The sequence below is a fragment of the Photinus pyralis genome, unplaced genomic scaffold (assembly GCF_008802855.1).
Source record: "Photinus pyralis isolate 1611_PpyrPB1 unplaced genomic scaffold, Ppyr1.3 Ppyr1.4_LG5, whole genome shotgun sequence".
NCBI classification, from domain to species: Eukaryota; Metazoa; Arthropoda; class Insecta; order Coleoptera; family Lampyridae; genus Photinus; species Photinus pyralis.
The window spans coordinates 30,792,036-30,809,269 of NW_022170596.1; the positions used below are offsets into that span (position 1 = coordinate 30,792,036).

At 36.8% G+C, this 17,234-nt stretch overlaps 1 protein-coding gene across 2 annotated transcripts in view; it reads left to right on the top strand.

Annotated features, from left to right (window-relative positions):
* Window positions 1–16,719, top strand: part of LOC116172513 (histone deacetylase 7) — a 34,971-nt gene extending 18,252 nt beyond the window's left edge. Inside the window, exons 2-5 of one of the 2 annotated variants that reach the window (XM_031489746.1) lie at window positions 9,530–9,597; window positions 9,656–10,250; window positions 15,194–16,544; window positions 16,599–16,719. In XM_031489746.1, coding sequence (XP_031345606.1) covers window positions 9,530–9,597; window positions 9,656–10,250; window positions 15,194–16,544; window positions 16,599–16,607 — 2,023 coding nt within the window. In that variant the 3' untranslated portion in view covers window positions 16,608–16,719. The other variant, XM_031489745.1, reaches the window with a different exon arrangement.
* Window positions 16,720–17,234: the final 515 nt, after the last annotated feature.

Consider the following 17,234-nt stretch of genomic DNA (forward strand, 5'->3'; position numbering starts at 1 on the left):
TTGTACTCTATACTGTGTATTTCATTTTCAAGGTTAACAAGAATCAATAGACCTAATAATTTTTTTGGTATCATTGGATTTTCAAAGTAAACAAAAGTCAATAACTCTCAAATTTTCGAGGTATCATATTTCATTTCCAAAAATTAAGGCGACCTTTCGGGTGGTAATCTTGGGAATTAAGTCAAGTTCAACTGTCGGTCTCACCCTCGGTCTAACCTCTCTCCTTGATGAGGAATCTATCAAAGGTTACTCACCTTTGACCTGCTCCTAAAAGGTGGGTCAAGGCAAAGCTTGACCTCATGGTGATGACTGGGAAATTGATGAAGGTGAAGTCCAAAGACAGCTAGCTCCTGGTGGCGACCTTGCGAATTAAGACAAGGTGAAGTTTAAGAGTTGCTTATGTGGTTTTGAAAAGTAGTTCAAGCTCATCGCTCACCCTAAGGCTCTCGCTTCATTAATATTAATATATAATAATTTTAATTATATCATGGATAGCGTATGCTAGCAATCGTGACCAATGCAAGTGATAGCCATATAGTGATAATAGAGATATCGTAACTCGACTCTATGTAAAATTCCATAAGGTGAAACTGGAGTGCCGTCAAGTTTATTTCGCCCTCCTCCTGATGAGGACTTTCAAAACCAGAGGTTAACGATGGGGCGATTTTCGAAATTAAGTAACTGTAAAATACAAAAGTTGGTCGCCGTTCAAAGTTCAAAGTCCAGTCATCGTTCAAAGTCCAAAATGAAAGGTGACACTGAAAAAATGGCGTCATTGACCTTTGATGATCTTGAATATGATATATGACACCACGAAGAATTGGGACATTGAAATTTGATGACCTTGGAAAATTAGGGCATTAGCCTTTAATGGAAAAGTGAAATTTGACACCGCGAAAAATGGATCCATTGTCCTTTCTAACCTTCAAAATATGGTGACACCATACAAAATTGACCTTTAATCGCCTTGAAATTTTCTATGCCACAAAAAATCATTGACCATTGATCTCTATGACCTTGAAAATGAAATGAACACAAAACGTGGTTTCATTGAACCTAGAAAATAAAATATCACATTACAGAAATGGAGCCATTGACCTTTAATTACCTTAGGAGTAAAACGTGACGCGAAAAATGGGGTCGTTCTATGAGCTTATTGCTGAACGCTGTGTGCTCCCGATTTTGAGGTTTCAACTCTCTTTTTTAGAGCATTTTTGAAGTATTAAAAAAAGTGCCATTGTTTGCGTTTTGTGCGTCGGTCCGGACCCACTTGTGCGGTTTTGAACTTCTTTTAGGGGAATGGTCCTAGAGTCTTGGAATTTTTTGCACTTATACCTTGAAGGTGTGGCAATCAAATTTTGCTTAGAGGGCACTCATAAAGGGCAAGTGGAACGTCTGGATGAGACACATCATGTACTGGTGATGTCAAAACTTTCAAAACAAATATTTGCAGAAGAACGGAGTGTCGGAGGAGGGTACTCTCAAAGAGCGGAAAGATGGTCTAAACGAGACACATCTAGCGATGTGAAAACTTGATTGCCAATAGGTATTTCGAAAATATTTGAGGAAAAAGGAAAAACAAAATTTAGGAGAATAGGGGTTGATCTCGGGTTTGATTCCTCTTGTCTTATTGACCAACTATTTACTAAACTATTTCGGTTAAAAAAAATACGCTTTATCTGCAAAAGATTTGGGCACAATTTATACTTGTTTACGAGTATTACTGGTGACTTTTAGACTAACTATTGATCGGTTCGTCAAATTTTGGTTTTTCTCTAACATGATACATTCTATATATTTGTCGTATAGGTGACTGGATTCCATAGAACTTGTACATGAAAATACAAGGCAGCTTAATCTCTTATTAATTACTTATGCTTTGTTGCATTATGAATATCTATAGCGTTGTAAAACTTAGCGTTGTAAAACTTGTTTGCGATCTCCTTGTTTTTTTTTTGATTATGCATTATGCATTTTTGTTATTTTAAGACGAAGTTAGTAGGCTAGTTTGCAACCTGTATCTATAATATGGCCATGACATGTATAAAGAATGAAGTTTAAAAGTTGTAGTCGAATACGGTTACATTTCTTCCTATTTGTCACAACTCAGCAATACAGTTCCAATTAAAAAAAAATCACCCTAACTAATTCAATTAAGCACAAAAATTGTTTCTATTTTCAGAACATTAATTGCATTTTTTATGAAAATACAATTAAGCAGATCGAATTAAAAAAATGTAATGGCACGAAATTCAATCAATCGATTTAAATAATTGAACATTAAGTAACTCGATATTAACTACAACGAAAATTGGTGGGTGTAAATATTCTATCCACAAAACATTAAATATTCCTACCAGTAGTTTTGAATTTATCGTTAGCAATTTGGTTTTGTTGTAATAGACTTAAGAAATTACATACATTAGGGCAATTTTGGTTGTAATTGAAGGTTAAATATAAAGGAGTTCGACTTACTACGCGAAAAATCAATACATAATTACATACTAGTGATACACAAGCAGTTTATTCCACGTCAGCCTTGATTCAACAGATAATAAAATCGAATGGCTAGTGATTGTACCTCGGATTGTACCATAAAGTACAAAAATATACAACACAATAATTAGTAGTTCAGTAGACAAGTGGGTAACTCTCTGCGAAAATGTACCAATGTCTTTTTTTTAGTGATCTGAGATGCTTTTCAGGGTTTCGGTTTTCGATTTGGTGGTGGAAGATCATTCGATTCTGTTCGGTTTGTCGACTGCAACAGGTTAAATGATCCTGATTCTGTTAAACGGACCTACTTCTAATGAACAGAGCTGTTTATATGGAGCAGATCTGATTTTAATGAACATACCTGAACCTGTTTCTATTTAACTGGCCTGGTTCTCACACAACAGTGTAAATGTCGTGTAAAATTCTTTATTTAAATTGTTAAGTTGTGAAAATTGCGTTGTTCAAAATTAAGGAACATTTGGTTGAATGCATTTAAGTACTATCGGGTTGTGTGCGAGGAGGACGTTGTTTGGTGCTGATAACAAAGGATGCAGGTGGGCGATTTGGTTTGCGCGTAATTTTGAAATTGGTGGAAGTAGGAGTATGATGCTTTAGTGGAAGTGATGTTCTTTTAAATTAGGAAAAGAAGGAAGAGACGAGGCTTGCGACGGGAAAGAGCGTGCACGTTTCTGTACTCCAATTTTGTCAAGTAATTGGCCTTTTTGGTTATTTGAAGACGCAGTTCCATCGCAATGAGAATAATCTGTGCAGATGCGGTTAAGTTAAAGTTCGTGGAAAGTTTAATGCCGTTTGTGCGTTTGCGGAAGAAAATTACGTTCATTTTCATTTTGGAAAAGCAGTCGTAGTGCATAATTCAACCGTTTTAGAACGGTATTTTGTCAACAAACGTTTAAAGTGTTTCCCGTCTGAACAGTCATAAGAAATTAGTTCAACAAGCCACCTCGAGCGATTGAGTTCAGTGTAACAGAAAAGAAATAAAGTTTCCTGAAGCTGCCAACGAGTGTTTCTGTGTTAGTGCCACTTGTGTCTGATTATCGCAACCATGGTTTTCACCAGATAATGAATTATTTAAAAAAACTAAGTAATTTTAAGTTTTTTCTTATTTGTTAGTGATCGACATCTTTGTGCGCGGCTAATGTAAGAACGGGCTTGTGCCCATCTTTATTTCAGTTTTTTTCTTGTTAATTTTCTGCATATGTGTTTTGGAATACATTTTTTATTGTCATTGTCGATCAATTAATTGTGTGCTTATTTGAATCCATTGCACGACCCAGACAGAGGTTTCATGTTCAGATTTTTTATTTGTGTCCAAGATTTATCTCAAGATTTGTGTAATTGATTCTTTGGAATTTTCGGAAGTTGATCGAGGCTACTGAGTGTTCTACATACTAATGCATTAAAATTAACAAATTTTCAGTTATTGTTTGTATTTGGCTTTGTAGCAAATGCCAAAGGAGTACGAAGGGAGATCATAAAAATTCCAAGTTTCAATTTTTGATGTATGTGAGCTAAAAGCGTTTTGTAGGGAGTGTAGTTGACCGCACGCCATTGCACACAGCAATATGCATCCATTTACATTCTTGACGGTCTTCTCGCTATGTACTTACGATACCGATAATGAGACATGCGCCGGAAAATGAAGGACGTAATTGTGATAACAGTAGATGGTAGTTGATAACTTGATAATAACGATGTTTCGGGATACGATATTAATTCCAAACTTCGGGTTAGTATCACTTCACCTTTACAAATAGGTACTCAGGAAAGTAATTTGGAACCTCTTAAAGTGGATTGTTCAGATAAGCGCATGCTATGGCAAAAAATTGGACAATTAGCCGTAATTTGTAAATTATTCTGCTGTGTTTAGATTCAGAAAGTGCAGTTTTTTGAATTTGTAATCTTTTCTAAAATGCCGATTTTTAACCAAGAAGCATTTAATATGCTGGCGATATATTTTGAGTATTTTCAAAATGCCCACATCTTTTATTTGCGTTATGCGAATCGACCACAAACCATCGCCGCCAGCATATTATATGCTTCTTGGTTAGAAATAGACATTTTAGAAAAGATTACAAATTCAAAAAACTGCACTTTCTGAATGTAAACACAGCAGAATAATTTACAAATTACGGCAGTTATTATTTTATAATGCATCGTGTTTCATTTGTTTAATTTTCCAAGGCCTACCTAAAAGTGTAGGGTCCTTTTCCAAACAATCTTTCGTGTCATCGACAAATACCGGAAATACGTCAAATAAGATACAATTTAAGCATTTTTATTAATTAATTAATCTTCATTTTCCCAATATTTGAAGTTAGGAATGATATTTTGAAAAACGGTTTTCACTGGCCTCTTTGGGTGTTCTTTGGCTACTCTTTCCATTTGATTTTTTTAGGATTTTGGATCATAGTGTCAAATCTAGTCCCCTGGAGGAGAAGGATTCAACTAAAATAACTATATTTTGGTTGATTCTTGTTGCCCAAGGAATGCTTTTCCAACGATACCAAATTTGTTACAATCGGCCAAACGGTTAAGAAGTTAAAGCAGGTTATTGCAAAAACAATTGAACGCCCCACACCATCTTTGTTTTTGAAATAACTGAGTTTTTGTATTTACGAAAATGATAGATAAACTGGTTCTCTTTAAAAATGTGAAAAAAGAATGTTTAGTTTATTATGCGAAATTTAAAGAAAATGCAATTTTAAAATTTAAGATGGTAATTACGCCCTCTGGTGGTCATTTTTTGAACTTGAAAATATTTTCCAGGATTCTTCATAACCGATTTACCCAATAATTTTTTTACCCCTTACGACGAACGGTTCCCGAGATATGGCCGAGGAACAGTCTTATTGGGTCACCCGGTAAAATGTGCTGTTGTCATTTGTACACGTGAGTAGACTGTTCGTCTTATTTTATTTGTTCTTTTATATGGATCAACCGATGCCGCGATATCGGCCTACTTCACCGATCTCAGTATAGGTCGCCGTAGGGTGGACAATTTTTATCATGGAAAAAAATGGGTGATGGAGAAGAAAACGATCAATTTTTTCTGCCGAGTGTCTGAAATTTTTTGTGTGGGAGGTGCCCCCCCCCCCTCAATTTTTGCAGAGATAACAGATAAAAAAGGATGAATTTTTAAAGGTTTTACCTAGGTACTTTTTCTGTTTTTAGCGCATTTTTTAATAAAAAAAATACGGCTTAAAGTCCATCCGTCTGGGAGTTTGACATTTCACCACTCGGATCTCGTAGAATATGCAGTTTTTTAATGTAATAGGTTTCAACAGATGGAGTAAGAAAAAGAATACCGAATAAGTTTTCGTTTTTGCGCAAGCGCATCTCAATGTTGTAACTATAAATAGAAAAGTGAATGTAGTGAACATTCTATGAAATGGATTTGCGCATGTGCACAACTAACTTTCTTATTTATGGAGCGATTTTAAAAAATGTTTGATATTATGCCCTTACGATAAAGGCAAATAAATGTCGATTTGCCTTCCTTAGTCAATCGCTAGTGTGGCGGCTTTCTTACTAACTTTAACCTCGACTTTAAAAATGTTTCCAAAATTCCTATCCCATCATTCTCATCCGGATCTGGAATTTGGTATCATGAAAATCAAAATAATGTATCTAATTTTTTTCCCAAAAAATTCTAACTGCGTTTCTTGCTTCAAAAATGACCAGAATTTCATTAAATTTGGTTAAGTTCGAGGTTAAGTTATTCGCATTGCAGCACCAAAATCAACTAATAATCTTCGAACATATTATTGGGTGCAATGGCGTGCAGTCAACTACACCACCCACAGACCACGTAGCTCAAATAATTAATAAAATTCTTGATAAAATGGAAACTCATAATTTTTATGACCCCTTTTTCACCTTCGGCATTGCTACAAAGCAAAAATCCTAATAATTACTCAAAATTAATAATCTAGGAGCCTTCCGAAAATTTCAAAGAAATCAATTATTAAGTATATATACCTAAGATAATTCTTGGGTACAAATAAAAATCTGAATATAAGAGCTCTATCTGGATCGGACAGTGGATTCAAATAAACACACAATTAATTGATTGACAATCAGTTTAGATTTATTTCGAAACTCATACGCAATAAATAAACAAGAAAAATCTGAAATAAAGAGGGACACAAGTCCGTTTATTTGATCGCACACGTCAACACAAATAAACAAAGAAACTCTTAAAATCACGTATAGTTTTCTCTGAAAAATCCATTAAATCTGGTCAAAACAACGGTCGTGCGATATTCGGACGCATGTAGCACTAACACAAAGACACTCTTTGACAGCTTCCGGAAACTTCATTCTTCATTACACTGAACTCAATTACTCGAGCTGGTTTGTTGAATTAAAAGGACACAATTTCTTTCTTATGGCTATTCACATAGGAACACTTGAAACATTTGTTTTGTTTTGTTTACACGAACTTTAACTTAACTGCATCTGCGCAGATTATTCCAAATGTGAGGAAACTGCGTCTTCAAATAAACAGAAATGTCAAGTATTTGAAAAAATTAGTGTACAGAAAAGTACACGCTCTTTTTCCCGTTTGTTATCAGCGCCAAACACACGTGCGTCTCAAAAATCAATTAACTTTCGTCCTTATCGCATCCGAGCAGATAGCACTTAAATGCGCTCGACCAGATGTTTCTTAATTTTAAATAACACAATTTTCGCACTTTGTAATTTAAATTGAGACGAATGATAAAATTTAAACAAGAAATTAACCGAGAAATTAACCAATTCAAACCAATTTCTAAAATGGCAAAAACAGACAATAGAATAACAAATTCCGATAAAATAAACCCATAAAGAGCGTTTAAAAAAGCGGCAGAGCACCTCGGTGTGACGTCACGGAGTCATTCGATTTTACCCATGGCTTATTACATGTGGTATATAGGTCAACTGTGCAAAGTTTGAACTAAATAGGTTCAAGCGTTTGACAGTTATCGTGTTCACGGACAGACGGACGCCATTGACTCCCCTATAAAGCTTGCATAGCTTTCCTCTGCTTAATAAATATCTAAGCGTTATTTTGCAACTGTTAGTAATATATAATTTTTTTATTTTATTATAAACAATTTTTACCAGCGAAACAAAACACAACTTATTTTAAATGTAGCGGTTTGAGCTCAGGTCTGAGAGTAGTAAAAATCAAGTGGCATATCAAAGTAACTTGTGGGTTTTATAAGCGAAGTGATACAGTGTAACGCAGGCATGTCAAGCTCATTTATCATCAAGGGCCATTTTAAGGTTTCCACCCACATATAGCTGGGGGGCTACATGATAAAAAACAAAAACACGAAAAAATACACCCATTTTTTTATGTCTAAAAATATGAGTACCAAATTTGGTTCCCGGAAATGAGAGTAGACAGACCCACAGACAGACTGACATCGAAATTTTGTTTGATGCGGATTCCTGGTACCTCAAAACGTGTATTTCAGTAAAAAAAAAAGTGAGGGGTCATTTTTTTACCCCTATGCAATACCTCCCTTACTAACGTGCGGGTGGTTAAAAGGTAAAACTGCCTATTTTAGACATTTTTACGTAGTAACAAACAATGGTCGACCACCGTTTTTGAGATTTGACCCAAACTTGGTATCTTTTAAATGCAACACTCTGTATACTTTAACGTACAATTTTTTTAATTCTTTTTCGTGATTACATTGAGGGACACTGTCAACTCGTCAAGGGCGACTCGCCACCGGACCACTCGCCACCGACCGATTAGCCAAATTTTAGTTGTTGCAGTGGCGAGTCGTCCGTTGGCGAGTTGTCGCATTGGCGAGTTGTCCCGTTGGAGAGTTGTCTCGTTGGCGAGTCAGTCGGTGGCGAGTCGCCCTTGGCGAGTTGACGCGTACCGTTACATTGATGTATCATCCTATATATTATTTTATTATATTATCATGTTTCTACCGTCAACCATTTTTATTGTTAATATCGGCTGCCTTAGTTACCATGGATACAAGAATAAACAAATAAAAATCTCGATGAATCCATGGCCTAATATTTAAAAAGAGTAAAAAATAAGGTTTTTATTGATTTTCATCGCTCAAATTAAAACAATACAGATTGTGATACATCAATGTAATTAAGAAAAAGAACACACAAAAAATGACGTTAAAATATATAAGGTGTTGCATTTAAAAAATACCAACTTCGGGCCAAACGGTGGTCCAAAAGTTTTTTTTACTATGCGATTGGATTCTACGTAACAATATCTAAAATAGGCAGTGTTTACTCGTACCTTTTTTTAATCTTACATCGGTAGTAAGATCTGATAACGTCCCAAAAAGTCAAACTTTTCATTTTTATTTATTTATGTTGCCTTTATTTTTGAGTGGGCGGGGTTTCAGCCAAGGCTACTCTACCAACCCAACCCACTATACATTTACAAATATCCATGCCCGAACCCGGATTCGAACCAGCAACCCTTAGCACCGCAGTCCATGTTTAACTGAACTGCGCTACACGAGCCGGCACCCGATATCTCAGAAACAAACGAAGCTAGATTGATTCTGTTTGTGGTTTCACAAAAAAGTGTCACATGTTCGCGAAAAGCACAAGTGTCTATCTTTAAAAACAGCTGAGATACACTGCAGTCTCAACCAAAATAGGATACATGGTACAATTCAATTTTATGATTTGCAAACTTCGTGACGGGCCGCAGGTTTGAGAACGGAGGGCCGCATGTGGCTCACGGTGTTTGACATGCCTGGTGTAACGGGACTATTTCGGGCACTATCTATGTTTTTGGCGGCGCTAGGATTCAATTCATTGCCGGAATTAGAGTGGGGATGATACTGCTGTTGACTATGGATATAGGAATAGTAAAAATTTCTTGCGCCGTTTGAAGGCGAACTAAAATACTCAAGGTATTCCATCCTCCTTCATTTTAATATGAAATGTCCAGTGAAATGTAATGATTCAGCTAATAATTTTAGAATTAGATCCACAGACTAACTCAATATTAATCCAGATATTTTGTTTTCAGGTCAGAAAGCATGGATATAGAAGGCTGCAATCAACCCCCTGGAAGCGATTTTCCGTTAAGAAAAACCGGTATGAAACATAAATGGTGTACGTAAGTAATGTAGATTAATGACGGATGTGATTACAGCGTCCGAACCAAATCTATTAAAAGTCCGTTTAAAACAACGAGTTATGGAGCGTCGTTGTAGTCCGATGAGTAAACGACACCTCCCACCTTCTTTAAAAAAGAAGTTACTAAGTTCTTGCCTACCGCCCAGTGATTCACCTCCACAGGAGCCACCCAAGGAACTCAGTCCGCCGTGCGAAGCTGAAGAATATCAACGGCACGCGCTTTTCAGCAGCCCATCGATGCCAAATATTTCACTAGCCGCCCACCATGTCTTGTCGCCCGACCTGTCAGAGGCCGCCGTAAGGGCGGCTTGCACGGCTCGTTTAGGGATGCCACTGACGGGGCAAATGCTACCTGGTACCTTACCATATTACCCTTCATTACCTGCCATTGAAAGCGAACACGAAGAAACTCCCCTGGATACAATTAGTGAATTACAAGAACCGACACAGAGAGGGGTTATTCGTCCGCTGGGTCGTACGCAATCGTCTCCTCTTCCTCTAGGTCATCCCCTTTTGGACGGCGGAGGACCGCCGCTTATTTTGCCCCCTCCTCCGCCACCCGAAGAGCAAGAACAACGAGATGCAGAATTGCACGGAATGGAGCCCAGAAGGTATATCTGTTAATGTGCCGAGTGCAGTCATATCTATTCACCCAACACATGAAGTTAAGCCATTCGCGCTAATGACATGACTAAAGTACAAAGCATTTTAATAATGGGTGCGTTCATCCGGGCCATTGCTATCGTAGCGCCACTGTAGTGGTACTACCAAACGCGCAGCTGTCATTTGACGCTTAATAGCTGCTGCAATTTTTTCTAAGCGAAAATACTTATCCACTAGAACTGTCAGCGGAAGGTGGGAATAAACACACGCATGTATCGTGACCTGCTAATATTTTTTTGGTTTATACTTCATAACCTAACACTCAATTTTTTATTTATCGGTAAATACTTATGGTCACCATGAATGATGGGAATGTGACACAATTGAAATTTGCCGATGGAAAAGGAATGATTCTGTAAGTGGCAATAAATTGTAATGGGAAAAAGTAAACAAGAAAGTTAGGTTAGGAGCGGTATACTAAAAATACGTCCAACCGAGGCCTACGATACTTACAAGGCCGGAGCGCTCGAAAAAGTGATGTGACCTTAGGAGTCAGTTCGGTACTCATTAAATACATTACGGCTTATGGAAAATCCGTGCGCGGCTCTACTATTTATTTTTTTACTCCGAATCCGTTTGACATACAGCCACGAAATTTCAATAAGTGCTGGTCATTGGTACAGACCATTAAACTATGGTGTTTGTTAATTTTTAGTAACACTGGAAATAGTTAATTTTAACGTTTAAAGTCTTTGAAGATAAAACGACGATAGTAAATCCATGTTTTTCTATATCTCCACCGTCATATTTCTGTTTCTAGGAACGATATTATAATTCTTTCGGTGTCTTAAACTAGAATGATATGCGCCTCCAATTATGCGTATACAGGGTGGTGACTTGCGTCACGCATCATAGGGATTTCAATGTAAAATTCATAACATGCGATTATTGGCTCCCCAAATTATTTTAGAGCAAAACGTCAATAAACCGTATTAGTTTTCAATTTTTTACATAATAAAGACGGAAAATTGGAAAAATAAAACCCGCATCTTTTTCAATAATCTGCGATGCCATGGAATTTTCTAAAACAAAAAGATGTCCAGTTATCAATTAGCAGCGGTTCGAAATGGATTTTATGATCGACTTGGTTACTGTCTTGCAGTTAATGATGACTTATTCGAGCATTTATTGTAAATTGTTATATTAGGAAACCGTTTTTAGTAATTTGGTCTTTCTTTATGTTGAATTCGCTGTTCTAAATATAATACTTTTTGATAGAATTTCATTTGTTTTATAGCACATTCCATGGCATGACGGATCGTAGTTTTTGTATTAGAAAATTCCATGGCATCACAGACTATTGAAAAAGATGCGGGTTTTATTTTTCCAATTTTCTGTCCTCATTATGTAAAAAATTGGAAACTAACGGTTGATTGACGTAAAAAATTGTTGTCTATAAAAAACCTTAATACATTTTTGCTCTAAAATAATTTGGGGAGCCAATAATGGCATGTTATGAATTTTACATTGAAATCCCTATGATGCGCGACGCAAGTCACCACTCTGTATAATGCATTATCTTGTATTAGTGTAGATTTAACAAGCCCTACAAAATCGCGCATTAATTATCCGCGCAGAGCAAAATTCACCATGCGAGAAATTTTTTTATTGTTGGTACAATTGTATCACATATATCAAATGAATTGTGACCAAAGGACGCAAAAATGTTTTTCAGAAGGAATTTTTAAGAAATGGTCTTTTGTTTCCTTTTTTCAGCAGTTTTAGTAACTTCTCGAATATATCTGCAAGGTTCGGTTGGTCATAAAGCGACTTTCATATAAATAAATTAATGTAAAATTACTATTTTACTGAGATTATAAAAAGAATGTCCATACTTTGAACTAACCCTGTATGTAATTTTTTTTAATTTTTGTAGGTTTAATGTTTATTAGAAACACTTTTTGAAAGTCCATTAGTAATAATTATTTAAAAAATAACAATTTCCATTGCGCCTTCGCGTGTTTCTGAAGTCGCGCTATTTACTTAAAACTGCTGAAAAAAAGGAAACAAAAGAGCATTTTTAAAAATTCCTTCTGAAAAACATATTTGTGTCCTTTGGTCACAATTCATTCGATATATGTGATACAATTGTACCAACAACAAAAAAGTTTCTCGCATGGTGAATTTTGCTCTGCGCGGATAATTAATGCGCGATTTTGTAGGGCTTGTTAAATCTACATTAATACCACATAAGGCATTATATACGCATAATTGGAGGCGCATATCATTCTAGTTTAAGATACCGAAAGAATTATAATGATATCGTTCCTAGAAACAGAAATATGACGGTGGAGATATAGAAAAACATGGATTTACTATCGTCGTTTTATCTTCAAAGACTTTAAACCTTAAAATTAACTATTTCCAGTATTACTAAAAATTAACAAACACCGTAATTTAATTGTCTGTACCATTGACCAGCTCTCATTGAAATTTCGGGGCTCTATGTTAAACGGATTCGGAGTAAAAAAATAAATAGTGGAGCCGCGCACGGATTTTCCATAAGTCGTAATGTATTTAATGTGTCCCGAACTGACTCCTAAGGTCACATGACTTTCAAGCGCTTTTATAATTTCTGGATGGTAGAACACAAGAACATAACAAGGTTTCTTTATTAGAACTGAACTTATGAACGAACAAATTATACAATGTTATTATGAATGACGTGCGATGCGTAACTGTCTTTTTACATTTTCTTTTTCAATCTTAGAGTGCGTACTTTTAAGATACAACAAGCGCTCTGGCCTGTAAGTATCGTAGGCCTCGGTAGGCCAAATATGGCGCTGGAAATAGTTGTGTAAGTACTGAATACGGCTGAACGCGCCCATTGACAAAAACGGGATGACAGATTTCATGGTTAAGCCCATCACGCAATGAAAAAAATAAGGAATATGGAATAAGAAATAGTGACGCCGTGCAAGCAAAACAACACAAAAATAGCAACAGACTATAAGCCAATCAGAACACTCATACCGTTTGAATTTATGACGTGCTGAATGCTTCCTAACCTCATTGTTATTATTACACAGCTGGTAAGTTGTCCAAACTTGAATTTTTTGTTTGTAATTAAATTGCTGATAAAGGTACAAATGAATAAACACCTCGTACTTGTTTTATTTTAGGTTAACAAGGTAAAATAATGAATATAGAATACGCGTGCGCGCCTCTTCTAATGTCATTGGTTCGCAATATGAAATAAGGAATAAAAACTGACTGAACGGAAATTATTATTTCTTATTTCCTAGGCTTATTTCATATTACAGTGTTGTCCTTATTTGTTATTTCATATTTCTTATTCCTTATTTTTTTCATTGTGTGATGGGCTTTATGGATGTTCAACGACGGCAATGACAACTGAAAGCAATGTCAAAAACTACAAAAAAATGTTCATTTAAATCTGCCTGGAATTTTTCATGAGGAGCTAACTATTTCTGTTGGATGAATAGATAGTAACATCTTTGAATATAAAATGTAGGAAGAAGGATAATAGTAACACTTCACAGGGTACATAACGTTATTCGGACCCCGAGTTACCTGAGGGTACCTCAATTAAGTGTTTTCAACAACAAAATTTGCGGGAAAAATTCGAAATTTTAGAAAAGCTTAATAAAAAGCTGGGACTAATTTCGTCGAAATGTGAGTTTATGACTTAATATTTCCTCATTCGTAAGAGATTATGGTTAAGTTGGTAAATCTGAAAAAGCTGATTAGTTTCAGGAAGAAACAGCTTAAATTTTGTAAGAGGTTGTGTTAACTTCTTAGTCTACTAAAGGTGCGTTAGTTAAGGCGTTCTGATCACTCTTTGTGCTCTAAAGCTTTCGTTTATTGGTGGAGAAATCAGTGGCGTACCATCCATGTCTGCCAAAATGGGCATGTGAAATTTTGTACGAACGCCACTGGTTGGAAAAAAATGTGGTACATTAAAAAATGCCTCTGGATACATAGTACATACATGGCAAATTTCATTAAAATATCTAAAGTGGTATTACATTACAGATATTAATAATAAATGATTTATTTGTGAAAACTTTACCACCCTGTATCTCAAAAAGTTATGACGTTTAGGACATAGGTTCATATGAAGTATTCTCTTTAAAATGGACCCAAAAATCTCCCCCTTAAATATTGACATTCAATTGTGAAACACCCTGTATATTACGCATACTCTTACCATGAAGTAACATAGCCTCACATTTCAACGAATTGTGTACAGATGGCAACACTTATGAATCCGAAAAGTTGATGAAGACGAACGCTTTAAATGAGATTTATTATGTTCTCGTAGGAGTCCCTTCTAGCAAAAATAGACTTTCGCGCCGATTTAACACCTGATTTACAGAATACAGCGACTTTATACGAGACAGTCGCGCCATTAGGAGCTATGTACGATCCGACCAGACGCCATGTTTCATAAAAAATTCAAATTAGAAATCATCAAATACCGATACCGATTGTAGTGTAAGCAACATGCAATACACAATAATCATATACTGTGCGATCAAAAATGAGCTGCTGTCGAGTCACCTTTGGAACTTTTGTTTACATGGGAAATCGTACTTAACTTGAACTTCCAAAGGCGACTCGACAGCAACTCATTTTTGATCGCCCGTTACTAAGGAGAAACTCGATGCAACATGGCCGCCGATCTCAACCGCCAATCAAAAATGAAACACTATTGTTGCCACTGTATTACACAATAGAAGTACGTTTGAGATTGATTGTATGATCAAAAAATTTATCATACAATTCTTTAAAATTCGTATCATTGTGAGCAGTGTCGAGGGGGGATATGTTCCACCTGCCATTGTCTGTATATTTGCATTGTTACATTATCCTTCTTCCTATTCTATTTTATATCTAAAAGTAGCACTAATCATTTTCTTTGTTACAGTATACGACCTCTGTCTCGTGCGCTTAGTAGTCCTGTGGTTCATTTAGGCGGGCCAGGCCCTCCAATTTTAACGCGAAGGAGGGCGTCTAGTACTCCAACCACCGGGTTGGCCTTTGATAGTCAAATGTTAAAACATTCTTGTATATGTGGGAATAATATAGCTCATCCGGAACATGCAGGACGACTGCAGAGTATCTGGGCACGTTTATTAGAAACGGGATTAGTGCAACGATGTGACCGTCTTCGTCCCAGGAAGGCGTCCACGCAGGAATTACAGGCTTGCCATTCGGAAGCTCACGTATTATTATATGGTACAAGTCCACTCAATAGGCATAAAATGGACGTTAGCAAACTTGGTGCTTTACCCGTAACCGCATTTGTGCGTTTACCTTGCGGAGGTATCGGTGTGGATTCCGACACAACTTGGAATGAAATCTATACTGCGCCTGCAGCTCGAATGGCCGTTGGGTGTACTGTTGATCTAGCATTTAGAACGTGGACGGGTGACATTCGAAACGGTTTCGCCGTGGTCAGACCGCCGGGACACCATGCTGAACCTCAGCAAGCTATGGGATTTTGTTTTTTTAATTCCGTAGCAATCGCCGCAAGACTGCTACAAAAAGAACACAGAGTTCATAAGATACTCATTTTCGATTGGGACGTGCATCACGGTAACGGTACTCAAGAGATATTTTATGATGATCCCCGTGTGCTTGTCATATCAATACACCGGCATGATGATGGAAATTTTTTCCCAGGAACCGGTAGTCTGTCGGAATGTGGAACGGGGGCAGGATTAGGTTTTAATATTAATATTGGTTGGTCTGGTGGTCTCAATCCACCACTTGGCGATGCTGAATATATGGCAGCATTTAGGACAATAGTAATGCCGATCGCACGCGAGTTTGGACCAGATATTGTTTTGGTCTCCGCCGGATTCGCAGCAACAGACGGACATGCGCCACCCCTCGGCGGTTACAAGGTCACCCCTGCCTGTTACGGTTATATGACACGGCAACTGATGCAGTTGGCCAACGGACGCGTAGTCTTAGCTTTGGAGGGCGGTTACGATCTCCCTTCCATATGCGACGCGGCGGAGGAGTGCGTGCGTGTACTTTTAGGTGATCCACCTTCACCGATATCGACCAATGAACTGTGCCGGCCCCCCTGTACCAATGCCGTTATTACCATGCAAAAGGTTATCGCGATACAATCCTTGCACTGGCCGTGTCTGCAGGAGATAGCGAAAAGTGCAACTTGCTCATATAATGATGCGGTTAGAAACGAGAAGGAAGATAAAGAAACTGTTTCGGCCATGGCTAGTTTGTCCATGCAACAGACATCTGTTTTAGTGAGTTACTCTCGTCCAGATACTCGACTTAGCTAACGTTCATTTTGATTGTAGGCCAACTGAACATTCCCGCTGTCGCTCTGAGTGACCGCCTCTTATTAAATAAGATCAAATTATTGTGTGTTTTATTTTTGTTATTATATTAAAAGTTTTTAATAAAATCATTTATTTACTTTTTTGTATTTTTCATTTAAATTTTCCTAGAAGATTCCAGGAGTTCGTAAATAGAACTAACTTCAAAGGGCATATTATTAGAATTGATCACAATAACGACGAGAATCACAATTTGGCAGAGGAGTTGCCTGGTTTAGGCATTGATTCTCGTTAAATGTATTGAGTTGTTAGGTACAGCCGCATTGGCTGAGAAGCTGTCTACTTTAAAAGACAAGAGACTATTCTATCACAGATATCGCTGTGATGAAATGTGCACCTGGTACACAAAGCATGTATGAAGATGCATATCCCATCCATTTATTTATGAAAGAATTGATCAGTTTAACACAGAGGAAGAACTATTACTAGGTACCTACTTATTTTAATGATGGTAACAAGTCAAAAACAGAATTTTTTATCCCTCTTAACCAATTTAATAATAGTAATAATATATTTACGGAATTCACCTGTTAATTAAATACCAAAAAAAACATGTTCTTAGCTAATTTAACATAAATTGATTTTCAACCTAATAAA